This window comes from Mustela nigripes, chromosome 4 (assembly GCF_022355385.1).
Source record: "Mustela nigripes isolate SB6536 chromosome 4, MUSNIG.SB6536, whole genome shotgun sequence".
Lineage (NCBI taxonomy): Eukaryota > Metazoa > Chordata > Mammalia > Carnivora > Mustelidae > Mustela > Mustela nigripes.
Genome location: NC_081560.1, coordinates 787,746 through 814,575, shown reverse-complemented (window position 1 = coordinate 814,575; position 26,830 = coordinate 787,746). Strand labels below are relative to the sequence as shown.

General features: G+C 56.7%; 1 protein-coding gene across 1 annotated transcript in view; it reads right to left on the bottom strand.

Annotated features, from left to right (window-relative positions):
- PTPRN2 (protein tyrosine phosphatase receptor type N2) overlaps positions 1–26,830 on the bottom strand; it is a 606,978-nt gene that overhangs the window by 376,233 nt on the left and 203,915 nt on the right. Inside the window, exons 6-7 of the mRNA XM_059395999.1 lie at positions 18,935–19,164; positions 15,733–16,112 (exon numbers count right to left, since the gene is read on the bottom strand). Coding sequence (XP_059251982.1) covers positions 15,733–16,112; positions 18,935–19,164 — 610 coding nt within the window. The remainder of the gene's footprint in view (positions 1–15,732; positions 16,113–18,934; positions 19,165–26,830) is intronic.

The following is a 26,830-nucleotide window of genomic DNA, read 5'->3' as shown; positions in this document are numbered from 1 at the left end:
AAACCCTCTGGCCATCATGCAGAGTTCACACTCATGGGCCCAGGAGGTCAGACACCGACAGGGGAAGGGGTCCACCCGGAACATTTGTGTCTTCATCATTTCTCCCTGCCTGTCCACTCAGAACTGCAGGCTGCAGCCCGCCCTTCCTCGGCTGGCCCAGAGCCCCAAGGAAGCCTACATGCAAGCAAAGTCTGTGGGGACCTTGAGCCACACTGGGGAGAGGCCACGGTGGGGTGTGCAGACTCAGGAACAGGAGGGCAGTGATGCCAGAAAGGTGTGTTCCTGACACGTCAGATCTGGAGAGAGAACCAGAGCCGCAGCAAGCCCTGGTCTGTGACGTGGGCCCCAGCCTCACGGCAGTGCTTGGAGGCTGCTGGCGAGGCCCTCGTGGCACAGCTCTGGTGCCCCTGCTCACCGTGACTCCCGGAGGGCCAATGCTCCAGGAGCCAGGCTCCCCTAGACCCAGTGCAGGGCGGGTGGACCACCAGCGTCTGCAGAAGCGAATGATGAGCTGTGATGAGGCCTACAGCGTACCAGAGCCGCCCTGACGTACGGAGCCCACATACCCCGGGCCAGACCCCAGCCTCCTTGGGCCAGCGGAGCCCGTCGCCTGTGCCCACCGACCGCCACGGCACCCACTCGGTGCCTCCCTACCGACCTCCCAGGCCAGGCCGATGAATGCGGCCCCGTGAGGCCCCGACGTGGGAGCCCGGCCGCCCCCGCCAGCGCCAACAGCATCCAGGCGGCAGGCTCCCGGCGCGTGGGGTCGGCTGCATTCCCGGCACGACACCTTCCTGCGCTTGGACATGAGTCAGTGTGATGCAGGGTTGGCGGCACAAATGTGCGAAAACACAGGAAAATTTCAAACGTCAAACGCTGGAAATCACTGGAATGTACATTACCGAAGGAGCCCCACCTGGCTGACAAGAGACGCCGTGTAAATCAAGGGAGTGGGTACAAAAGCCTCGAAACCTAACCGGCTCTCCAGCCCCGACTCTGTACGACCACCAGCCTGAGTCCCGCCGTCGGCAGCACCTCTCCGGCCGGGGCTGCCGGGGCACCTGCTCCGGGCTCCTCCCCAAGCCCTCAAGAACACGCCGTCTTCACCCCTCTCTCAAGGGAGGGGCCAGCTGTGCGCCGTTCACTGGCTTCTCAAGGCCGTCTTCCGTGTGAGTTCATGATCAAGAAACACTCTCTTGCCCTTGAACCAGGAGGACCTGCTGCCTTTCTTTCCCGCCCATTCCCACCGCCTATTCCCCAAGAAGGGGCCTATTTCGCACCCAGGCTGCAGCCTGCTGTGGGCGCCGGGGAGGGCAGGGGCCCGAGAGGCAGCGTTGAGGGAAGGCCCACAGGTGCTGCCTTGGTGAGCGCCCGAGAGCGAACAGGGCCTGAGGTGCTGCATTTGGGGTGCCACCCCCCAGTCACCGACAGAGATGCGTGAGGCCGTGCTCGGGTCACTCACGGGAGCCGGGGGGACCCCACAGCGAGAGCCCAGAGCCGGAGTGGCTCAGCCCACGCAGACGACGAGCGGGTACACCCGGTCTCTCCAAGGTGGGACCAAGGAAGCCACCTCCTCCCCGTCGGAGGACTCGTGGGGTGAATATGACTCACAGAGCCACAGACGCAGACCAGAAGAACCCCAGGGAGCGGGACAGAGCGTGCACGTCTAACCCACCAGACAGTAGCCCCCCCGGAGGGGAAGCCAAGAGCCACTGGGCTGCTTTCCCGTGAGGAGAGGAGCCGGCAGCGTCCACCCGGGGCTGAGCAAGCAAACACGCCTGATGGAGCAGCTCAAGGGGCCGCCCGGAGAGAGCCTGTCCTTGCGTGGGGGTCCCAGGGCACTGGGCAGACACTCTGGAAATGCACTTGGGTCCTGACCCCGGCAACAGGTGACTGCCTGCACTCCACTTACCCCGTTCCCACCCCGGCCTTGAACGTCTCTGTGTGACCCCAGAGCGTCCCTGCAAATCCTCGGGACGGAAGTGAAGCAAGACCCCTTTCCACATCTGAGCACGGTCAGACCACCAGGCCTCAACCCTGCACCCGCTCCCTCCGAAATTAGATCAGGTGATAGGAGTGCACGCGTGTGGCCGGGAGAGGGGCTTCATTTCAAGGGCGGCTGCAGCCCCGCAGCCCAGAGTGCAGTGACGGTTGAATCCAGGAAAATGGGCCACCAGGTGACAGCACTTGGAGAGGAGGAGACAGGAAGCTGGGTCTGAAGCACCTGCCGTGACAGTGGCGCCCGTGGCCCCGCCAGCTCGCCGTCCTGCTCCCTCGTGACATGCCGCCCACGTGAGGGTCGGCAGGCCAGGCTGGATGGTCGGAGCCTGTCGTCACTCAGGACCTGCTTGGCCTGCAAATGTGTCTGTGTCCTGCGAGGACGCTGCCAGTGGGAGACGCGCAGGGACCTCCTGCGACCGTGGGGCCACGACACTGACGGCCTGCTTCCCAAGCCTGTGCTCCGGAAGAGACTCGGGAGCCGGAGTCCTGGAGGTGCCCGCACGTGGCCTGGGAGAGGAGGCTCCGGGGACACCGAGGGCTGCCCGAGTCTGCACACGCACCACCCACTCCGGCGTGCACACACCCTCGTGTGCTCGGGGGAAGAGAGCAGGCACACATTCCCGCGCGGACAAGCACTGAGAGGAGCACAGGCCCAGGAACCCGTGATGGCTGTGGCGGTGACATGCGCTCCTGGACCGACACTATGGGGCCCTGCCTACGCCGTGACGCCCCCTCCTCCCAGGGACCCTCGGCTCCAGCTGGCCCAGCCACCCCCGTTCTACACCCCACAACCATGATGCCAGGAAGCACTTCCTCCCGTCGTGCGGACCACAGGCCGGGCCTCACCCATTCTCACCAGCTGGCCCGTGAGGCTCCCTCCTTTTCCTAAAACTCCCTGTGCTTTGAGGCAGAAGCCCTCAGGCCACCCCCTGTTACGGAAGGTCTCTTAACTACTTCACAGGTTTTAACCCAATTCCAGGCTCCACGGCAGACTCAGCGACGGCGCAAACACGTCTTCCCCTTGGTACCTGCAGAGCCCACTGCCCCGCGCTGAACATAAACCAGCTTCCCAACCATGTCTGCTTCCAGATTCCAAGATCCTGTGCTTGAGCCTGTTTTAGACCAAAGGGTGACCTCGGGGCTTTCTCGTTAGTCCCAGCCCCACCTGAGCCTCTGGAGTGTCGACTGACCCTGCATTCGTTCAGCCTGTAACGCGCACCATTAACACTTGTATCCGTAATGACATTATTTATAACGGCCTTAAGATAACGATGGAATCCCCAGAATATGTGTGTGACCCCGCCTGCCCTCGCAAGGAGAGCCCTGACCACACCAGCCGCCTGGCGAGCCCCCCAGCCCATCCCGCGGCCACCACAGCTGGCTGTCCGGGCGGCAGCGTGGAGCGGAGGTGCCTCCCGACAGCAGCAGGTCCGGTCAGCAGTCAGACTGGTAAGACAGTACCGATCGTGCTCAAAATGAGCGCGCAGCCATTTCTATCTCATTTCTACAACACATGGCCATCATCTGTCATTTCATGGTCTGAACTTCCTCAGAGAGCCGTTGGAGTTAATCTCAAAAATCAATGGACGGATATGGCACATGCAATTGCATCTGTAGGGCTGTGACAGCTGTCCCCTTGATTGCCTGCACGCCTGGTGCTGCCGTGGCGGGAGGGACACAAGTGTGCCTGTGGCTCGGTCCCACTGCCTGCCTCGACACCTAGTGGCCAAGAGGCTTCACCAAAGCTCTGGGCCACCTGCTCTCACGCGTTTTCACGCTGAGCCTCGGCAAAATGTGACTCCGTCTGTGGAACCGCTGTGAAGTCAGGGGCCCCTCGGGACCCACTGGAGAAAGTCCAAAGCACTCACACACTCGCTCGGCGGGAAGCTCACAGGACGAGCGACCATACCCGCTTTCCACAACGTGCAGCTTTCCAAGGCTGCACACAGCCATGCGGGCTTTCACGGTGCCGTGAAGTCCTCATGGGAATGACAGAGATGAAAAGGTAGAAAACCGGTTGTTAGCTGGTGACGCAGCTGTGGAGAGCCACCCCGACCAGGGAGGAGTGGCAATAAGCCACGCGTGAGAAATGCTAGGGGCCGCGGAAGCCCTTGAACTTCCCCCTTGCTCCCTCAGCTCGCCAGGAGCTGAGCCCACACACGACGGCCTCACGGAATGCTCACCACGAACCTGGGAGCAAGGTACTGTCGCGAACCTCATTTTAAAGGACTGGAAACTGAGATTAGAGAAAATATTCAAGCCCCAGGACAAGCCTTCAGTAAGTCCCAAAACCTAAACATTCCTTGTCTGTGAGAGTGTAACGCAGGCTTCCAGACTGTGGGGCAGACCTGGGTCGCGGCTGTGTCCTGCCCTGGGTTTTACTCCAACTAAGCGGAGGCGTGTCTGCGCCCACCACCCCTCCAGGGCTCCTGTCGCTTCCTCAGGGGCCTACGTGGTCCTGCCGACCAGACACCCACGACTAGGACACCAGGTTCAAGAGCTGACCATTTGTGATTCTTCGGTTTCATTTTCTGATTTTGGATATTTTGTTATTCATTCAGAAATTCACCAAAGGTCAGGCACTCAGTGATTTACGGATTGCAAAACAGTATCCGTCAAATCTAATACATACTTTTTTGATGAGATATTTCAAACCAATGAATAAAATGAGGTTCTCACGGGATTCCTCAATCATGCTAGCTGTCCCCATATACTGTTTTTTAACAAATAATGACACTTATTCTATTTAAATAATCTTATGAACGAGTCATACTTTCGTTAACCCCAGGGACTCTCCCCAATGCAGAGAAAAGACATTTCTGATGAGGGGAAAGACAGAGGAGCTGCCACGATTCAAATCCCAACTTTGATTCAGAGTCACCTTTCTCTCCTGCATGGAAATACAACCCAGTTTTCTGCAGAACGGGAGAGTGAGCTCATGGTACTTTGTGCAACCAAACTGATTCTTCCGCCTGCCGAGGCCACAGGCTTCTGGAGCCCATGCAAACTCATCTGGAGTTCCCAGCAACCCTGAATTACACTGGCTACTAAAGCTGTTGACAGCCACCAACTTTTCACAGGTAAGAAATCAATGGGTGAAAAACTGCTATATGCCAACAACCCCAAGGTGAGACTATACTTCACACTGGAAGTGTATTTATTTCTCTAAATTTTGGAAAAAATATTTGCCAACAGCTTAATACAAATCTAAGTACACAATGTCTTAGCGTTAGTTTTACGGAAAGTGTATTGACATCAAAAAGATAAAAGAAGGAAGACAATACAAAAATGTAAAGCATTCGTACACATTCAAAGTTATCAGCTTGAAACAGGCTGTTCCAAACATATGGTAACATATGGGACCCCACGTAAGCCTAACGGTAACCACCAAGCAAAAACCTAAAATGCATACACAAAAGTGAAAGAGAAAGGAAGGTAGGTGTACCACGATGGAAAATCATCACATCACAGAGGACGAACGAAAGGGAAAGGAGCAAAGGAATTGCCAAACGGCCAGAAAATGATTTACTAAATGGGAAAATGCAGCCCATACTTACCAGTAACTACTTTAAATATAAATGGACTAAAATCTCCAATCACAAGGCACAGGTGGCTGAATGGACAGGACAAAACCCCAACAAAGCCCAGCTCCATGAAGCCTACCAGAGACTCACTTCAGCACTGAGGACACCAACAGACTTGAAATGAAGTGATGGAGAGAGTCCATAAAAAGGGAAACCAGAGGAGAGCAGAGTAGAAACCTTACGTTAGGCAAAGTAGACTTTAAGCCAAAGATTGTTAATGAGAGAAAAAAATTATTATACAATAATGAAGAAGTCAGTTCATCAAGAAGGTACATTTGTAGCTGTTTATGCATCCAACGTCGCAGCCCCTGAATACATAAACAAGTGTCTGAGGGGACGAGAGGCAGGACGGTAATAGCAGGGACCGGGAGGACCCAACAGGGACGTGAAGGACTTCCCACCCAGCAGCAGCAGGACATAGGTTTTTCTCAAGTGCACGTGGAACATTCTCCAGGATGGACCACATGACAGGCCACATGCAAGTCTTAACCAATATAAGAAGTTTGAGGTCATATCATGCATCTTTTCTGATCACAATGGTATGAAACCAGAAATCAATTACGAGAAGAAAACTGGAACATTCACAGATATATGGAGATTAAATGATATACTCCTGAACAACCAGTGGGTCAAAGAAGAAATAAAAAATACCTGAGACAAGTGAAACTGGCAACGTAACACACCAAAGTGTGTGGGATGCAGAGCAGAGCTCTAAGAGGAAGACTCACGGTGATGGCTGCCCACAGCGAGGAGAGGAAAGACCTTGAATGACCAGTCTGACTTTACAGCTCAAGAAACTAGAAAAAGAGGCATAAATGAAGGCCAAAGTCAGCAGAAGGAAGGAAATAATAAAGATCAGAACAGAAACAGATGAAACAGAGACTGAAATAGAAGACAATAGAAAAGATAAATGAAGCTAAGAACTGGTGTTTTTTGGTTTGTTTTTTTGAAAACATGAATAAAATAAATAAACCTTTGGCTAGGCTTACCAAGGAAAAGAAGAACTCAAATAAATAAAATCGGAAATGAAGTATTTCTGATGCCGCAGAACTACAACAGGTCATAAAAACAGCCACGAACAATTACACGCTGTCAAACCAACTACCGAGAAGGAAGAGTAAGTTCCTGGAAACACCCACCCACCGAGCTTGAACTGTGAAGAACGGCAAAGTCGGAAGACGCGGACAAGCAGAGAGCCGGGGCCAGTGAACAGACGCCTCCCAGGAAAGAAAGCCCAGGAGCAGAAGGCTCCGCAGATGAGTTCTACCAACCACCCTAAGAAGAATCAGTACCAACCCTTCTCAAACTCTTCCAAGACACGGAAGCGGAGGGAACACTTCCCAGCTCCTCTTACAAGGCCGGCGTCGTCCTGACGCCAGTCAGACGGGGATGCCGTAAGACAAGAAAGCTACAGGACAATTTCCCTGATGAAACACAGACGCAAAATCCATAAATAAAATACGAGCCAAACAAATTCAACGTGACATTAAGAGGATCACACACCACAATCAAGTGGGATTTATCCCAACGCTGCAAGGCCGGTTCCGCATCCGTGGATCGATCCGTGCGCCGCGCCGCATTCACACGGCGCACGATAAGAACCTTGATCACCCCAGCAGAGGCAGGAAAAGCACATGATGAAGCTCAACATCCACTCATGATAAAAAGTCCACAGAGTACGCAGAGTGGGAACGGCAGGGCAGCCCACTGGAACTTGTCGGAAGGCCCATGGGTAGAACAGTCCGGAACTGTAGTGACTGTCCAGGCCAGTTCATAGCCCAGATGACATTCTGCAGGTCAGCCTCACAGGGCAGAGACAGCAAGGGGGTAAGAGAGCTGAGGAAATGCCTCAGTGACCGGCACACCTGCTGACCGGTGTCCGTCCCGTCACTGTACACACCTTCCATCAGCCCTCCTCCACTCCGCAGCAGAGAGATCTCAGAGAGTGGGACCCCGGCCACACCACTTGTGCCGGCTTGTCCCCTAATGGTGTCCCATGTCTGCTAGGGACAAGGACCCCGATGCTTGCTGGGCCCTGAGGCCTCACCAGCCTCTCCCACGCTGACTGCCCCCAGCCTCCCCCGGCCTTATTTCAGCTCCTCAAATGTCCGTGCTCCTCCTGAGCAAGGCCCCGCGCAAACGCGGTTCTCTTTGGAACGTGATTTCCCTTCCACCCACCAGCCCACTCAGAGCTCGAAGTAACGGCCGCAAAGTTGATCTGAAGCTTACAAGGGACGTCTGCATCACCAGAATCCAGGAGGCTGTGCTGGAATTCAGTAGCCTGTGGCCAGCTCTTCTAGTAAGACCTTTTTTTCCATGTCACCGTCCCCAGTATTCCACAGCTGCGCTGTCAGGGCACCACCTTCCCCCATTCTTCCCTTTCCTTCTGCCTTCACTCGTCATCCACAGTTGACTTCTGTGCTGACAGTCTAGCAAGGCTCTTCTTCTCACACGTTTCTCCTTTGTTCTTCCTCCTCCCTGGCATGTAGCAGTGATATTTAAACGGCTTAACTCAGACAGATTTAATTGGAGATCGACTTACAAAGCAGATGACACTCTTCAAAAATCAGTTGCCATGGGCAGGCTCTGGAGGTCCCTGGAGAGCTCTGCTCTGGACTTTTCTCCCGAAGAAGAAAAGCAAAGCTTCCCAACAACTACAGAAGTCCAACACCAAACCGGGCTGGCAGCCACGACGACGGAGATGTATGGACGTGAGGGACACAGAAGGTGAGGAAGCAGACACGTGGGCACAGACGGAGACGGAGAGCGCACGGCAGAAACCAACAGACAGGCGTGAAGGCTGAGCGCGGATCAGGGCAGACACAGGTGCGGACGTGGAGACACGTGCGCATGTCGTGTAGACAGACGTGCGTGGTGAGCGAGCACGTAGCGGGTGAGGTGCACATGCGGGTGCACCAGTGCCGACCCAGCGGTGACACGGCACAGACATGTGAACACTGCTACGACCGACGCAGGCGGACACAGACCCCGGCAGACGAGCAAATGCACCGCAGAGGCACAGGCAGACACGTCGAGGCCGGTGTAGACGCACGGATGCTTATGGAGACAGAGCCTGCACAGACATGGTAGACCGTGTACATGGAGAGGCACGTGTGCATGGGGAGATGCAGGCGTAGACACAGACGTAGAGACGGGCACGGATGGTGACCCCTGGCTGCCCTCAGAGGTCGCTGTGGCCTGCCGAGTCCCACCACTGTCAGAACCTTCTGGGACCCTCGTGCATCTCAGGCGTCCAGGCTGAGCCGCAGAAGCGACCTGCACGGCAAGCGCGCATGGGGCAGGCGGTGTTAGAAGCCCAGGCGCCGGCCTCGGTCCGATGCGCGGGGCTGTTCCACATCCCCGTTTCCTCCCTGCCTGGTCCCCACCAACTTCACCCTCGTCACAACAGAGAGCATCAGATGCAGGCAAGGGGCTCACCACCGTCCGGGACCACAGAAGAGCCCCTCCCTGGCATCATCTCTCCCGGCATCTGCCGACTGGCTGGACGTGGCCACGCCGGCTCGTCAAGGCGGCCCCGGAAGGGTCTTTGAGGCCCCCACCCCCGCTCTACCACGGTGTCTTCCACGCTGTCCACCACCAGAGTCAGAGATCAGACAAGATGAATCCCAGCCAGTAACAGACATCACAATCCAACCCCTCACTCGAAACCCAACCGAGGAGACAGAAGGGGGCCTGCGGAGTCAGGCATCGAAGGCCGGCAGCCAGCGCTGGGTGTGCCTTGTGTGGGTCCCGAGACGACATCTGCGAACGCAGCCCTGGTGTGCGATGGCGGAGCTGATGCAGGCTCGGCTCCTGGTGCCGCTCGGGTGCTGTGAGAAAGGAGGAACCTTGCATTTCACAACACGGTCCCGAGACAGCGCGGCTTCCGAAAGCAGCAGGAGAGGTGGGAGCAGGTGGGCGGGGGGGCAAGGCCGGGCCTGGCCACTACCTTGTACCTGCTGCAAACCAGCCGCTGCCTCGCGGAGAAGATGAGACAGAACAACCAGGGAAGCCCGTTGGACCAGGAACCTGGGGATAAGCCGGCTGTGAGCCCAAGGCCTCGGGGACATGGGGGGCAGGTCCCAGGACAGGGGCCTGGGAGCCAGAAGGACTTCATACCGCTGCTTCCTTCTGGGGGCGACGGTGCCCCCGACACCGATGTGGGAGGAGCCGTGTTGTCAGAACTTCTGAAAACTGCCTGGGAACAACGTTCACTTCAAGCATATCCAGTTTCTTAGAATTTACCAAAAGCCGCTTCATGGCGCTCCTTCAACTCGCTGATGTCGTGACGGTCCCAGAACCCGTCTCCCTTGCTCTCAGGTCCTGGACGTCCTCTGGCAGCCCTGGAAGTGGGGGGCCCAGGACCCGAGCAGGCCTCCCGTGAGGAGCGTCCATTGCGTGCGGGAGGGGGTGTGACCCTGCGACCTCAGTGGTTTCCCGGAGGCCAGAGAGAAGGCTTAGGAAGGAGGGGCAGGGCTGCACTTTCGAGGGGCCCTGACGCAGCCTGGGGCAGCGGGGGCTCCCCACAGACGGGGAGGAGGAGGAGTTGCCAGTGCGTGTGGGGCAGCACTCCTGAGTGGGATGAACACTCCCGAGGCCGTGACAGCCCCGCGCGTGTGGCAGGAGCCGGAAGGAGCAGGCGGGGCAGGGCACCAGCCTGCGGGGGCAGGGAGAGGGCGAGTCTGCAGAGCCCACAGCTGGGGCCTCCACCCCAAGGACAATGAAACCGCCAGGTCTGCAGAGAAGAGTGAGGTGGCGGAGGAGTCTGCGGGGGTTCCGCATGCGTAACAGACCGGGGAAGAGCGGAGGGGTGCAGGGCCTCCGGCGAGAGAGGTCCCAGCAGCTACCCGCACCGTCGACTGCCACGAGCAGGACGGGGGCAGCCGTGAGGACTGGCCAGGTCGGGAGGGCTCCCAGCTGGAGGAGGTGGGGAAGGTGGTCTGGTCTGGTACGCCCCCGGGCATGAGCCCTGGAGGAGGAAGCGGGGTCCTGGGGCCCCCGGAGACGGCAAAGCCGCCGGCAGAGCTCCAGGCCTCCTTCCCATACCCAAGGTGATGGGCGGCGGGGAGGCGGCCCCGGAGGGCAGGCAGGGCGGCGTCGTGGAGGACCAGACGCCTGGGAGTGCCCTGGGAGAACGGAGTGGCCTCAGGCCACCGCTGCAGCCGCTGGACGGGGAAGGTGGAGCAGCGCCGGGCAGAGCTCCGGGAGGGAGGGCGGGTGGCCAGGAGCTGCCGAGTCTGGGAGGATGGAATTTTGTGGCTCCCAGGAGGAGGCAGTGAGCGCGGAGTCAGGAGGGGACGTTTACAGGAAAAGCCTCGTTCGGGTCATGATGCTCTGAGAGTCTGAGCTCACGGGCTCGGAGACCCACTCGGTTAACGCTGTTTGCGCTCCCTCCGGCCGGAGCAGGGCCTGCGGCTCCAGGAGTCTGGCCGCGCGCCGAGCCGCGTGTCCCTCGTCTGCAAACAATGCGCACGTGAAACTGACCGTGCGCGACTTCCACGGGGACCACGCGGGGCGGGTCTGGGATCTTCCTTCTTCGGGGGCCACAGGGCAGGGCCTAGCGAGTACGAGCCGAGGTCCCAGGCAGGGGCGCCCGCAGACCGGCCGGAGCTTGGCGGCGGCTGGGGCCACGGTTCACCATTCCCGTCACGGACAAGCCCCACAGCTCCCAGCTCTGTGGGCAGGACTTCAGATTTGGAAATACGTGGTTTTCCTTCGTCTTCTGGGCCACATGAGCAGTTGTGACTCTTTCCTCACTGGCTGTGGCCCCACACCTGACTCTCAGACGACAAAGAACCCGCACACCGCACGGTGTCTCTTGACCCAAACGGAGGAGATGAGTGGTGACGTCGCAGCGACTTGTCGCATTCAGGAAGACCCCCAGAAGACCGCAGCTGCGCTTTCTGACAGGAAGTTCGACCACGTCATCCCAGACATGGTCTGAGAGTCGGCCAGAGTCAACCTGCAGACGCCACGACCACAGACCGCGAGCCCGCTGCGATTCCTTTGCTCCCACAAGGAAGGGAAAACCGGCAATGACTCGGGCCCCGCTCCGGCCCCGCTCCGGCCCCGCGTCCCGTCCGTCTTCCTGGCGACCAGCATGGGCCCCGTGGCCCCGGCGCAGCTCTGAGGGGCTCTGCGGGCAGCCAGGGGTCTGTGTGCAGGTGGGGGAGGACGACGGGACTGTCCCTGTGGCTCAGCGGTGACGCTTCCCTCCCAGCACGCTGACCTCCGGGGAACAGCACGTCACTCCTGAGCACGTGGGTTTGTACGTTTTCAAGTTCGTGATGGGAAAAGCAGTCTCCTCGCCCCGGCGGCTCTGAAAGCACCTGGTTCTCGCTTCGGAGACTGACTGGGAGAGACGAGTGTGACAGAAGGGACGATCGTCTGTCCACGCGTGAGGCTTCCCTTTGCTCACGCGCGACCCCCGGGAGCCGGAGCAGCTTCAGAAGACGGACAGCAGAAACTTCTTCCAGACTTGGATTCCCTAAACCCTAACGGCTCGCCAGTGAGGAGACGGCAGGACCACGCCTGCCGTGCGGGACCCTCCCCTTGGCAGCCGTCGGGCTGAGTCCGCATGAGGGCCGTGCCTGGGAGCGGCAGCCACGCTGAGCTGCCCGTGACTCAGGCCGTGAGAGAGGAGACACATCGGTCAGCAGAGACCCGTCTGTGACATCACTGGTGGGCATGTCCCAGGCAAGAGCTTTACGGGAAGAAAACACTGGAGAAAACTCAGGGCCAACCTGTCCGTCTGAGAACACAGAGGCCGCGGGAGGCCCACTCTCTTTGCCGCATGTCCCCCCGGCCCCGGCAAGGTCTCGGTGCCCCAGCCCTGGAAGCTTCTCCCTTGACTCCCATTCCCGGTTTCCACGGCTCCGTTCACAGCTCCCGGGCCGTCACCCCCACCTGCTCTGTCGCAGGGCCACTCTTCCGCTGCCCTTGGGGGAGCCGCCTGAGAGGGGAGTGAGCCGCCCTGCTGCCGCTGGTGTGCAGCACCCTGCCCCCGACAGCCCGGGCCGCGGCCACCTTTGCCCCTCTAGGGCCGAGAACACAGGGCACCAAAGCTTTGGCACAGAAGCTGGCCTTCCAGGGCCTCCGTGTGGGATGGTGGGGCTCTCAACGGCCTACGCACAAGCTGCCCACGGCCCGTGGGGACAGTGGCCTCCCCATCTCCCACGTCGGCCTGGTAGCCGCTCTTCTGCCCCTTCTCATCATGCACACGTCCTTCCCCAGGAAGACACCCCAAACGCAACAGCGTCCGTTGGAGGCGCCTGGAGAGCCCCGGCTCTTCCGCATTTCTTCGTCAGACGTAAGATGCAGTTTCTCCTTTGCCAAAATGCAAACGGCTCCCTTGGATTCAAATTCCCCTTCCTGGGCTGTCTCTCCTGAACCCAAAACACTTCTAAAATCACCCTTGGGGGACAGGGACGGCCGTCCTGACCTGCTGCCGGCCTCGGAGGGTCCATACGGGGTTGAAAGCGGGAGAGCGTAAACGGAGCCCGAGGCAGCGCCCCGTCCGTCAGCACGAGGCAGATGCATGCGAAGCTGAGCCCCACGGGGAGGATGTGTGTCAGTGAGCAGACCACACAGGGCACAGGTCCCACTGTTTCCCCTTCTTAGGGGACAAGCAGGGACCCAGATGGTTTTTTTAAAGAATGGCACCAAATTCTTGCCAATAGCTGATCTGCTAAGGCTGCAGCTGAGATCTGGTGAAGACGTGCCCTAGAGAATCCCAAGTTCCCGCGGAATCTGACAGCAGGCTCTCTAAGAGGAAGGAGGCCTCGTCTCGTGGCGACAAAGATAAGAATTCCCGACACGAGGCCCTATCATCTGTATCGTGTAAAATTCATCCAGTTCAGGCAGCAGAAGGAAAGGGGAATGAGCCACAGTAATGATTTTTTTCCTCCGACCCATGCTTGTCGCAGATATTCGAGTCCCAAAGCTCTGGCCCCGGAGAACACTACAGGAAAATAAACTCTGAAGGCGAAGAGAAGTCTGACCCCAACAGGAGCCTCACTTTCTCCCGGGAAGTCAGCGGAAATGCCCGATAGGACAGGCCTCTCCCACAACCTTGTCATTCCCCTTCAAGAGTCACCCCAATGCGGATGATGTCCCATGGACTGTCCTGCTCTAAAGGCGCCATGCCCTATTGTTCATGGTGATGCAAAGCTGCTACTTGGAAGAGCCTTTCAAACAATGGGAACCCCTTTCCCGGCCCTGTTGTGGAGCACCCACCCCCTGCCTCATGCTGTTGCCGAGACCCCGGACCCCAGAAGGAAGAGCGACAGTGGACCCTCCCCGCACATGCACACATGGACACACACAAACACGTGTGTGCACACACACATGCACATGAGCACACGTGTGCAGACATGTGCACACATGCAAACAGAGAGCACGCTTACATGATTCACACAGACACACGAAAACATGTATGCACACGCATACACAGGTGCACAGAAGCACCACACAGATGCATGCAGTGTGCATACGCGGATACACAGTGCACACACGTGTACATGCATGTATACACATGTGCCACACAGAGATACATGCACACAACACATATGGACACGGGCGCACACAGAGGCACACGTGTGCATGCATGACGCAGCCGTATTTCCTAAGGCAGTGAAAATCCACACACAGGCTTTCGACAACTCGGAGGAGGAGCGCTGTGGGAACAGCCGCGTCCGCAGCAGCGGAGTCCGCGTCCCGCCTTCGCCCCGAGGGTGCAGAACTGTGCCCTCCGCACCTGTGTTGTCACACCCCCGTTTGCACTGCTCTGTAGGGCACGACTCTGAAGACACTCACCCGGGGGGTCCCCAACCTCAGAACCGGAGCCTGACGGCACCGGTGGGTCTGGGAGCTCCGCACCTGGGCAAAGGCCCGACACGGGAGGACGCGGCTCAGTGAGAAGCACTTGAGCAGACGGAGTCGGTGTTTCCGTGCGAGCTTGAAGCATCAGCACTGACACTTCTCTAAAGGCACGAGGGAAAACACCACCAACAGTGCGAGACTCTTACGCTCAAGCGGGCTCCAATGGCGGTCAGCGCGTGGGCTCAGAACACGACGCCGCCTGTCCCGCCGTGGTGCCGGCTGCTGCCGGCTGTGGTGACGTGCCGTCTGCACCAGCGACAATGGCCTGCTGGCCGAGCATGAGCCCGGGGGCTGCGCAGGAAGAAGGCGAGCGCGCCCGGCGTGAGAAACGGCACAGCCCCTCCCACACGGCGTGTCGTCAGCAAAGCCAGGCAGCTTCTGACCTACCTGAGGGACCGCCCAGACGGGGAGCACGAGCATGCCGGCGACGGCGGAACCTGGTGTGGGCCTGTCCACACAGCTGCACACACTCGCACACACGCTCGCACCTCTGCACACGCACACGCCGGCGCACACGCAATCCGCACACATGCACTCACACATGCACATCTGCACACACCTATGGCTGCACACATGCCCATGCACACACGTATCCACACCTGTGCGCGCACATGCACATCCGCATGCGCACGTGCACTTGCACACCTGCACACGTGCACACACACATGCGGATGGCTGGCTGTGCTCTCCCCGCTGAAACCCTGCTTACAGACCATGAGGAAAGAACATATCTACAGCCTCGTGTCCAAAGCCAGAGTCACTAGGCTGAGCACCTGAGCTTGGAGCCGACCCCATCACCAGCTGGGCACACACTGTGGGAACGAGGCCCCGTGACTCGTGCAGATCAGAGCGAGAAGAGCGTCCTGTTACCATGAACATGTCTCCCTCTGAAGGATGACTCGGGTCCCAATACCTTAAATGGCTGGAGTCTCAGCCAGCAGGGAGGCAACCCCGGGCAGACCCCAGCCCCCCATGCCCCGGGGCTGCTGCGTCCATGGGCCCCACGGGCTGCACCGCAGGTATGAGGCTGGAACCAAGAGCCAGGAGGGGCTCTGTTCTGTGGAGAATCCCCCTGAAGCTCGGGCTCCTTGGTCACAGGTCACAGCACCGTGTGACGGACGAGGAGGCTCCCAGCTGCCCTCCTGCCCCCGTGACACCAGGAAGCCCACCTCCTCCTGTGCCTCTGAGTAAAGATGGGCAAGAATGAACGTGCTCCCCTCCACCCATGCGCTGGGCGCCAGGAGGAAAAACCAGAGCCTCTACTCACTCGTTCCCGGTCACAATGTAGCCTTCTTCCTCCTGCGAAGGCCGGGCCGCCAGCCACAGGCTCTCACTGGGGCGTCCCCGGGCTCTGGCTTCAAGGCCGGCATCTTCCTGCGAGGGCCCCGGCACCCAGGCCTGGAGCTCGCCAGAGCCACGCCCCTGGGGCTGTGCGGGACGCGGCCTGTCCAGCCGGTCCTTGGAGTAGGTCTGACTCCTGACGTCCTCCACCCCCGCACTCTCCTCCTCCCACGTCAGGGGCACCTTGGGGGTCTCCGATTTCTTCATCTCCGTTTTGAAGGGCTCCATGAGAACGGGGGCGGCAGGAAAGAGTTGGGGCCTAGGTTGCTGGAGGTGGTCCCCAAGTCTGAGGCCCAGATGACTGACCTGGTGGAAAGAAGGCTCCGTGAGATGACATTCAGGAGAACCAGCAGGTAGGACCAGGCGGGGACGGAGTGGCGCCCTCCTGGCCACGTTCAGGATCCCGTCTAGATGGGACACGTTCAGACCGGGGAGGACGAGGGCCTCACCCACCAGCCTCACGCAGCCACACACCTGTCCGTCGGTCTCTCTCTCACATACAGACACCGTCCTAAAGAGCCCGATTTTACAGCATCAGTGTGCGTGTTTGGGGTCTTTTTAAAAAGAGCCAACATCGGGGGCACCGGGGGTGCTCCGTCCGCTGGGAGCCTGACTCTTGATTTCAGCTCAGGTCACGGTCTCCGGGTGGTGAGACGAGCGTCGTGTCAGGTTCTGTGCTCGGGGGAGTCAGCGGGAGACGCTCTCTCAGTCCCTCTGCCGCTCGCGTGTGCGCGCTCTCTCCGATAAATAAATAACATCTTTAAAACGAACAAAACAAAAACAAAACCTCCACGACCGCGCGTGGGTTTCTGAGCCCCCTGCTCTGGAGCAGTCGGCGCCTGGCGATGGCCGTGCTGCTGCATTGACTGATCCCTGTCCCGGACCCTGACCCACGTGGACTCCCGGGTCCTCGCGATGCCAGTGCAGGGGTGTCGCGTGCCCCACTTTCACAGGGAAGAGGAGACATCAGGCGCAAGCCTCATCGGGACATGCCCCGCAGCCTCAAAGCTCCTGGGGGACCCTGGGTCCTCAGCGCCGAGGCGTGCTCATCCTGACCCCATTTCCTGAGCAAGAGCCACTTAAGTGCCGTCCCGACAGACAGATGTCATCTGACATGCTCAGCCCTGAGTATGCGCCCGGCGCTGTGCTCAGTCTCGGTGCACGCTGTCCCTCATCACCACCTCAACCCGGGAGCGCGGCCCTAGTTTCATCTCCGGTAGGTGGACTCTGGGGTTTACAGAGGTTAATCACGTGCCCGACGCCCGCAAGGCGGGGATTGGCTGGTCCAGAATTTGAGTGTCGCTCCCGCTGGCGTCGGAGATGCCGCCACTGGGCCACACAGCCTTCTGGGACCCCAGTCCGGCTTCCCACAGAAGCTGGTGGTCCCTCCTGGTGCTTCTGCTGGCGCCCAAGAAGGGAGGGCACACCCCAGGGCACCTCCTGGCGGGCAAGGGATTTCCTGCTTCCTGTGAAATCACCGTGAAAGCTCCAGCGTTGTACCAGACAGGACAAAAAGTGGGTTTCCTTCACATGTATGAAACTCAAGCTTTTCAGGAAACTAAGCAAGAATTATAAAGGAAAATACTTATTCCAATGTTGACTAGAAATTGTATAGAAGTTTTCCTTTGTGTTCTGAAATAGCTACAGAAAATAGTATTTTGTTAAAAAACATCTGCTCAAGTTTGGATCCTGAATGGTGACAGTACACAGCATTTCAGTGACCATGGAGGGCTTGGAGCCCTGTCCCCCAGCTTTCGAAAGAAAAAGAATGGTGTTCTCAGCTGGACTACGCTCCGTGAGAGGAGGAAACAGAAGATGCTCCGAGTGAGAGCTCAGAGAACACAACACTCAGATGCCTGTTGGGAAAAAAACTGCTTGAGGGGCGCTGGGGGGGCTCAGGCCTTGGGCGTCTGCCTTCCGCTCAGATCATGATCCTGTGGTCCTAAGATCAAGTCCTGCGCTTCCCCCTCTCCATCTGTGCTCTCTCTCTCTCTCTCTCAAATAAATCTTAAAAAAGAAAATAAAAAATTGCTTGAAGATGTACCCCCAGTAACAGAGAAATGAATCAAAATTTGACTTGATCAGGAAGGAAAGGTAAGAGCCTGCGAACACTGGGGTCTTGAGAGGACCCACGGGGGCTGAGGTGTGCACGGTCCGGACCCCGCAGCCCAGCTCTGGCTGCACTCGTCCCCCTGTCCACGCCCCTCCACTGACAAGATGCATTCTTAGAGCCACGACTCCCCGCACCCCGCCAACCGCGTTTCTGACGGACATTTAAGAGAACTGTGGATGTTTTCTTTTGCTACTTGCTAACAGGCATTGAACCAAAAGCCACGAAAATAAAATGGAAACAGAAGTACTAACCAAAATGATTTTTTCCACTCTACAGAAAAGGGTTCCGTAGAACCACCTAAAGCCATTGTCATGGTTTCCACACTGATTTTCTGCATCCGTAAGACCTGCACTAATGAGCGAAGGTTCTTCAGCCGGAAAGGCCGGCAAACCACCGTGAGGGCCATCACCCGTGACTGAGCCCTTCTCAGACGGCCCTTCCCACCCGCGCGGTCGAGAGACCCTCCAGCCATGACCCACGCATTCTGCGAACCACCCGGCCCACGGTTCACAATGGAACACGGGCGCTGGGGCCAGCGCAACTGAGGGACGGCATTTTGATCTGCTTCGGCTTAACGAGCTTCAATGTAAAGGACACCGGGCCAGCGGCTCCCGTATCGGGCGGGCAGGGCTGAGGCCCAGGGCCTGTGGGGGTCCGCGCTGAATGAAGCCCGGGAACCACACGTGGGATGACCGCAAGGATCCAGTCCGTAGCCCCAGGTAGGAAAATTCTAAGGAATATTCATTCCTTAGTTTGTATTAACCGTATTTTCCAGATTTCTACGATGGGAAAATGTTACTGTATGATCTGAAAGTAGGCATTAGTATGTACCAAAATATCCACAATTTTTTATGCCCTCTTTATACTTTCTCCCAATTTGGGGATTAGCAGACTTTTAACAAACAGAACAACAAAACTTTGTGTTTTGTCTGCGTTCTCAAACCATGACCAGAAAGACGCCCAGCGCAGCTCTAGAGCTAAGGTGAACCGAACAGGTAGAGACGCCTCACCGTACCTCCTCGTCAGCTCCACCTGCCCCACTGTCCCCGGCCTGCTCGCGGACGCTGGCCTCTCTCGGCTTTCCCGCAGCTCCTTTCTCGGCTCCTCGCAGCTCCCCGTCGGCACCTGCTCCCTGCACGGCGGCAGCAACCATGTGGGCCATCTCGCTGAGCTCCAGGGGGCTCAGGCCCTCCGCCGGCGCTGGCTGCCTTCCCAGGTCCTTCAAGAGGCTCCGGATGAGTGTTTCTGGGGGACACACACAAAGGCAAGCACAGATGACGCAAGGAGAGGCAGTCACCACCAGAACAAGGTGGCAGTGACCCAACGGGGCAGCGCGAGCCCCTGCAAGCTCAGCGGAGACCTGGGATTGAACAGGAGCAGCGGAAGTTCGGTGCGTGGGGAGCACAGCACTCACGATTTACAAAATCACAGGTCGAGCCGCAGATTGGGCAACGGAGAGCAACGGGTTAGTGAATTTCCAGATACGTAACAGAAACTATTATCCTCTCAATGACAGGTAAAAGGGGGCGCCTGGTGTCCCGACTGGTGAGGCGTCTGCCTTCGGCTCAGGTCATGATCTCAGGGTCCTGGGACCGAGCCCCGCGTCAGGCTCCCTGCTCGGCAGGGTCTGCTCCCTCTGCTGCTCCTCTGCTCGTACCTTCTTGCTCTGTCTCTCAAATAAATAAATGAAATTTTTATTTTAAAATTAAAAAAAGAATTGAGAAAGACTGAGTGGAAATGGGGCAACCTGCAGCACCACCTCAGGCACAAGAGACTCCAAGTGGAAGCGAGGAGGAGAGGGACCAAAACACTAACCGGGAAAAACCTCCAGCAATTCCCCCAGACTGCATTAACTTCGAAAGCCAAGACACCAAACAGACCCCAAGAAGAGTGGACACAGAGCCACACAGTGGCACCTCTTGAGAAGAGAAGGTGAGGCCCCTCGCCACAGCCATGGGCAAGGACACGCGTGAGGCATGACGTGGCGGGATGCAGCCGTGGCGGACCTCAGGCAGAAGAGGACCTGAGTGACACCACGTGCCTGGTGACAATGAGGTTTTTGACTCAACTGGTAATTGTAGATTTGATCACACACATCCAATGACGTATCTGAAGAGTTAAAAGAAAAACCTTTCATTCAGACGTCTATGTCCAGTGGAAAGACCCTCCAGGCCGGAGGGTGAGGGAGAGACGTGTCGGGTCACCCGAGGAGCTAAGCCCACCGGCCGCCAACAGACTGCAGACACGTACCCCCGAGTGACGGCGGCGGGAAACACAGGCCCATGGGAGCGCCGAAAAGCTCCCGAGGGGCAACTCTGTGGGTGTCCCGGGACGAAGGTCCTGGTCCTCCTATTAACAGCACTACGGGGCCATGACCGCTGACGGGGGATGTAAGCGCGTTAACGGACGTCGGGGTCAACCGCGCAGCACCCCAGGGTCACCGGAACGGGTTGCTGCTATGTTTTACGTGCATTTTCCTGGAGCTGTGCTGACCCCTGTGAGCACACTTGCTGCCGTGTCCCTGCCCAGGGTGAGGGGCGCTGCTGGCGTGGTTGTCACGGGTGCCACACGTCCGCTCTCGCTCGTCTGGGCGCTCGGCATCCAGTGCCTGATGGCAAGGTCTCCCTCAGCAACAGCACCGTCCGATGGAGTCCTGCCTCTGACCTGGGGAGCCCTGACTGCTGCTTCTTGAGTATCCAGTGATGATGCGTCCAGTTCCCAAGTGCAGGTTTAGGCATGACGGTCATTGTCGTGGCTTTGCTCCCCGAGGTCGCAGGCACAGGGAGAGTTCACTCTCTCCATGGCCTCATGGAGGCCGTGCTCTGAACTGAGTGGGCTGTGGGCTCTTTTCTGCTTCTTGTAAATTAAGAAATTGAGGCTTTTCAGGTTTTTTAATGCATCCACCTTTGAGAGCTCCTGCCCGCCAACAGACACGAGAAGTTCTCAGCACCCACGGCTCAGCAGGCCCAGCCGGCAGGTGCTTCGCGCTGGCGCCTGTCCAGAGAGAGCGGGTCACGGCTGCTCCGTGCAATGAGCAAGGAGCCGGCAGGAGAAGGCAGACCACCCCAGCCCGGCTGCACAGCGGCCCCACCAAACCCGCCACTCGCCTAAGGTGCTGACATCCAGGCCACCTAGCCGTGGCTGTGAAGTCTGAGCTGCGTGCAGAAGCTCCCAGAACGCTGTGCCAGCCCCCGCCGCCCCCCGGGTTCCACCTCGGAGTCGTGCCAATGGAGGAGACTGCCTCGCCCGGTCCCAGCCAGCTTGTCCATGACAAAGGAATGATAGGAGGGTCTCGAGCCCCAGACCACCGGCTTTCCCAGATGAGCAGGTCGAGCCTACCATGGGAGAAAACGTACAGTCGCGCTCACCTCCAACCAGCCTCGCTTTTCCAGGGGACTCCTGCCCCATGGCCCTAAGGAAGCGACTGTTTCCGAATGTCCCGTGTGGCGCCCCACGTTCCCCCCCAGTCTCCTTCTTGCCAGGCAAGCGTCACCGCCATCATTTTGGTTTTGCTCTTCAAAGACATTTTCTGTCCATGTCCACTCCAGACTTCCCTGGGCACCTCGGATCCCTTCTGGGTCGACGGGGCGACGGTCTCCACGGTCATTGTTTCTGAGATGGGGCTGCAGGCGCGGTTGGCCCCGCAGTCAGAAGGGGGGCCTGAAATTGGGAGAGCACTAAGCGCGTCGTGCACGCTGTCCACCCTGGCAGTCGGCGACCAGACTAACTGCTCCCACAGCAGGGGCGGGGCCCTGTGAGGCCCACACAGAAGCAGGGCGGCACGAACACAGGCCAGGACATCTCTGCACCTCCCCGGCCTCAGCTCCGGCATCAGCCACAGGTTCCTCATGCTCTGATGTCTGCGGCCTCGTTGACCCGACTAACAGAAACCGCTCGCGGTCAAAGGGAAGGCAGACAGAAGGCGTCCTGCTCCCCTGCGTCCCAGAGCCTCGCACAGTCCCAGATGGTCAGCGACTGGATGCTTGATTCAGAAGTAACTTCCTGCACTGATTTCACTTCCCCATAAACAAAACATACCTAAGAATGCAGAAAGGCTTGCCGGACGCAGAAGGGACAGGAGGCTGGAGATCGGCGCGATCCCACACAAACAGCATCAGACGCGGGCGGACGTAAGGCGCGTGCTGTTCCACGGGGAAGACCGAGCTGCGCCCGGGATGGAAGGTGCACGCGCGGCCCGGCCCTCGCGGCTGTCCTGAACAAACGTACCGTCGCCGCAGCTTTCAGAATGGGCAGGGGCTCTCCCCAGCCGCAGCTGGTCAGCAGGCAGCACGTGAGCACGACGTTCCGGGTTGGATTCCTGCCGGTGCCTCCCCTCCAGGCACCTCTTCTCTTTGGCCCGAATCTCAGCAAGTCTCACGTCACCACCCCTTCCCACGGCCCGCCCGCCGGCCACAGAGCTCTCACTTGGCGCTGGAAACAGACCCCATGGGCGTGGGGGCGTTGGGTTCAGAGCGGCCGCTGTACCCAGAAGATGCACAGGAAACGTGCAGAGGCAGAGCCTCCCGCCTGGCGATAAAGCAGGGCTCACCTGCCCTTGCAGCAGCATACGCGGAGCGAGTGCTCCGAACTTTCCCAAAGGAGAAGGTCTGCAGGGACCCACACTCACCAAACCCGCCCCAGCAACCTTCCCTCACCACAGTGACCATGAGGACCAATCCCAACAGAAATGGTGTCACTCACACCCACTCACTCACGGCACACAGACCTGACCCTTCGGGGGACACAGGGACAGAAGGACACGGGGAACACATGGGAGGGTTCTGTGGGACCGAGGGGCACAGCGGCCGGCCCAGAAGGGAGGAGACAGCGAGCAGAGACTTCGCCGGCTGAGGCAGATGGAGGACGGGGCCCGGCCGTGTCTGCTCTCTGTGCGGACCCGTTAGCCCAGGAGCTGCCTGGCGTCAGCCACGAACCCCACGGCTGTGGGCAGTGGCTTCTCATCCACTTTCTCAGGCCACATAATTCTAGAATCCAGAGAGGTTTCTCCTTTCCTGGCTATAACTGTGGCTGAGACTTTTGTTTCCAAAGACACATTTAAAATTCTCATCAGTCACTATGTCACTTGAGCTGTGAGGCCAAATTCCCATGAAGGAATATGGACTTCTCCCCAGTGGGGCGTGTGCTGCTGTCACGAAGGAGAAAGCGCACTACGGCGCCTCCCAGATACGCTTCAGGAAGCTGAGAGCCGACGGGGCTGCAGGCACACAGCTGGGCCACAGGGGTATGGACGCGTCTCCCTGCTAGTATTCCCTGCGTGTGGCCTTGGGCAAGTCATTTAATCTCCCCGGTGCTCAATCCCTCCTGTGTTATGGGGACAAGGGAGACAGGCATGTGCATCACTTATCCAGTGGCGGGCGCACACGAAGGGCTTAACAACTGTACCTATTGTCACGAGGGTGAGGTGATGGTCACGAATCATTTACCCTCCCTTGTTTTTTATCCCTTACAATCCCCCGTAGATACACGGACTTACATTTCCATGGTGAGCTCTGGCTACGGTTCCGCATAATCTGTAAGCGAAGAGTAGAGAACACGCCGCCTGCCCATCAGCACGCTTGGTGGTTCAAGGTGACTACTGCCTCCCAGTTTGCTCAACATTTGCTTTCTGAGATGGTTCCTTGACAAAGTATTAAGGCTCATTTTAAAAAACGTTAACCTCAGTCACTAAAGGCTGACCTCGGACGCCACCCACCCACCTACCCACCCACTATCCATCCATCCACCCCTCCCCCCACTACCCGTCAATCATCCAAGCTTCCACCCACCCATCCATCCGTCCACTCTCCCATTCACCCGTCCATCCGGTCGCTTCACTAGCTGCTACAAGGATACAGAATTGACGGCATGGGGGCTGCAGAGCTACAACAGGACTGATACAAACATATCAAAATGTTTTAGAAGCCAGAGACCACTGGATAGTATATTAAGCAAACTCAACATCTGGGACAGACCAACCATAGAGACCCTGCAAGAGCATCAAATGACAGCATGACTCAAGAAGCCACTTCATTTTCTTCCAGAAACAGGCAAGTGTTTGAGCTGACATGCTTTTCAAACTGTCACTTATTACCCTATCTTAGGCAGATGTTTTCCTGCAATTCAACCAGCCTCCAAAATTTGAATCTACTTGCAAATAAATGATACTCCTACCATTAAAAAAAATCTACTTGTAAATTACTCCCTACATTCTACCCTCAGAAATCAACAATTACATTGACAAACTTAGATCTGACAAATGTCACTCATAAAACTTTTAAAATATAAAAATATAAAGCTTGACTTTTGCTAAAGATGATCTACAAATTCTCCTTGTTTATAATGTCTAATGAAGGCGACCCGATTAATTTACGGCCTTACTGATTTTTTTAGAGAGATAAACCCAAATTATGTCTTTCAAAAAATCTTACCATGTAATTCTGGGTTCGGAATTACCCTGAGCAAAAATTTTTCATTAAAAATTTCAAGAATATATTTCAAATAGAAAAGTCAATAAAATACATCTCATGTCTTTCATGTCTAGCAGTATAAATAAACACACCCACTTCAGTGTCCTGCATCACTCCAACGATGGCACAGAACGTGGAAAAAGGCACCTAAAAGTCGAAGTCCTGCTGCAGCTGGCCAAGGCCCGTCACAGCACGGTGCTGCACCCTAAATGCATGGTCCTTTTGGGGGGTCACGATGCCCCCAGACATTCACCCAGGCAGAGAGTGTATTGAGACATTTATGAGAAACGTTTAACGAGTGTTGAATCAAAAATGTATTTCCGGTGGACGCAAACTTCACCAGAAAAATCTCTGGACAGAAACGCTGCATTCCTAAGCACCTGGGCTCACCAAGGCTTTGCACCCAGGCCCGTCTTGCATTGCGGAGGCGTCCATCCTAACGGGCTTCACAAGCTGGAGTCCCTGCCCCACACCACTCAGTGGGCAGAGGATGTCACTTACTCCCCTGTGACATTCATCGTAAGTTAAGCCCTTAAGTCAAGGCTGACTGCCTACCCCACCAGAAAGTTTCCTCTTGGAGCCCCAGGCTCCAGCCTCCCACTGTCTCCAGATATAGGACTGCAGCCCGATGGGATTATTTTGCTGGAACAGCCATGCAAAGGGGCCACAAGAACTATCACGGTGGTTATTCAGGTCCTGGTTCGCAGCAAATTGGCCTCGGATGAAGCTATGGGGCAGGCTAGATTCTCATGTACGGCATGTTTGTATCCCTCGCTCCCTTGTGCTGTCCTCTGTGTAGGAGTCCGGGGTTTAGTCCCGTCCCCCTATGTCCAAATGCCCCCTCCCTTTGGTCCCCACATTACTCCTGCCCCCCAGGTTGCTCTTCAGGCAGCCTCTCTGTGCTGTTCACAGTATGGGAGACTTATCCCAGGTCTCATTAAGGTGACTGACGATCAGTGAGTGATTCATGCCTCCCAGAGGCCCTTGAACTTGAACAGAAGTGTTCAGGAGACGTCCCCTTGCCTCCCGCCCACCTCCCGCCATCCTTTCCTTGCTTCCCTGCACACTTTCTAGGCATAGTTACTTTCCAGGTGCAGCACTAATGCCGTTAACAAAGCCCTGGCTTTCAGGAAGCATTCATCCGTATCGGAAGAGAAAGAAAATAAGCGACTGAAAACACATAGAATGTCTGGTGCTGATAGGGCGACAGATAAACAATCCAGGGTATGGAAGATGGGGGAGGTGGGAACCCAATAATTCCCACTTGAAGGGTTTACTATGATAACAAAATAGTGTGCAGATGTTCGACCATATTTCTAATAATCAATACAGTGAGAGCAAAATTGTGCCCCTCTTCCAATAATCTGTTCCAACATTTAAGAACTCAGATAAATTCTTATTGTTACCATATATCTTTTTTCTTCAGCTTCCTTCAGTCTGTTCTCATTATCTGGAGAAGAATAGGAGCAGATCACCACATGATAAAACTCAAGTCCTTTAAGAAAAAGATCAGGAGAGACTTCCCTTGGGTCTCTTAAAATGCCTCTAATGAGAAATACCTTCACAACAGAATGATAAAATATGATTCCTAGAATTATCTCCTTTCATCCAAAAAAGAAACTTTTCAGGTTTCATTAGTAAAAAAATAACTAAAAAAAAAAAATTATTATTCTCACCCCCACAACAACAAACCTTCAGCACGCAATGGCAGATTCAAAGTGACTGCCCCGCTGACAATGAGAACAATTAACACATGTCAGAAATCATCTTCCATGCCACCACCGTAAACCACACCGAGTTATCTCAAAGGCACCCACTGTCAATCATGTGAAGATGAACATGAATCAAGAGATCCTTTTTAAAAAGCCCAGCTAGCCCTGGTGGGTTGAAAAGGGACCACAGCTCAGAGCACAATCAAATACCACGTGCATCAAAGTGGAACATTCTTTTGTTCCATCAACAGCACCATATAATTCTGAGACCCGGGCAGCTTATAATGACATTTTAAGCAGCTTTCAGTGCTCTAAGTGGACTCTAGCAGAGCAATTACACAAATGTCAGGACGTCAAATATGTAAGGCCTGGAGTAGGAGATCAACTCGCAGGCATGACTGCTGCAAATGACCGACCAAAATTATATGTCTTACTAGGGTCCCCCAGACAAAACGTTCTAAGCTTTAGAGGACAAGCAGTGTTGTACGGATGACCTCACTACGAAACCGCCTTAACAAGGAAGATGTGGTTCACGCGTAACAGCTCGTGTTCTTGAATGTCTTCATCGCCGTGAGTGTATGAAAGTACACAATTTAGTCATGTCGAAATACACATCATCACCATCATCACTATCATCATCACCTCAACACCATCATCATGACCACAACCATCATCACCATCACCATCATTACCATCACACGTCACATCACCAGCACCATCATCACAATCACC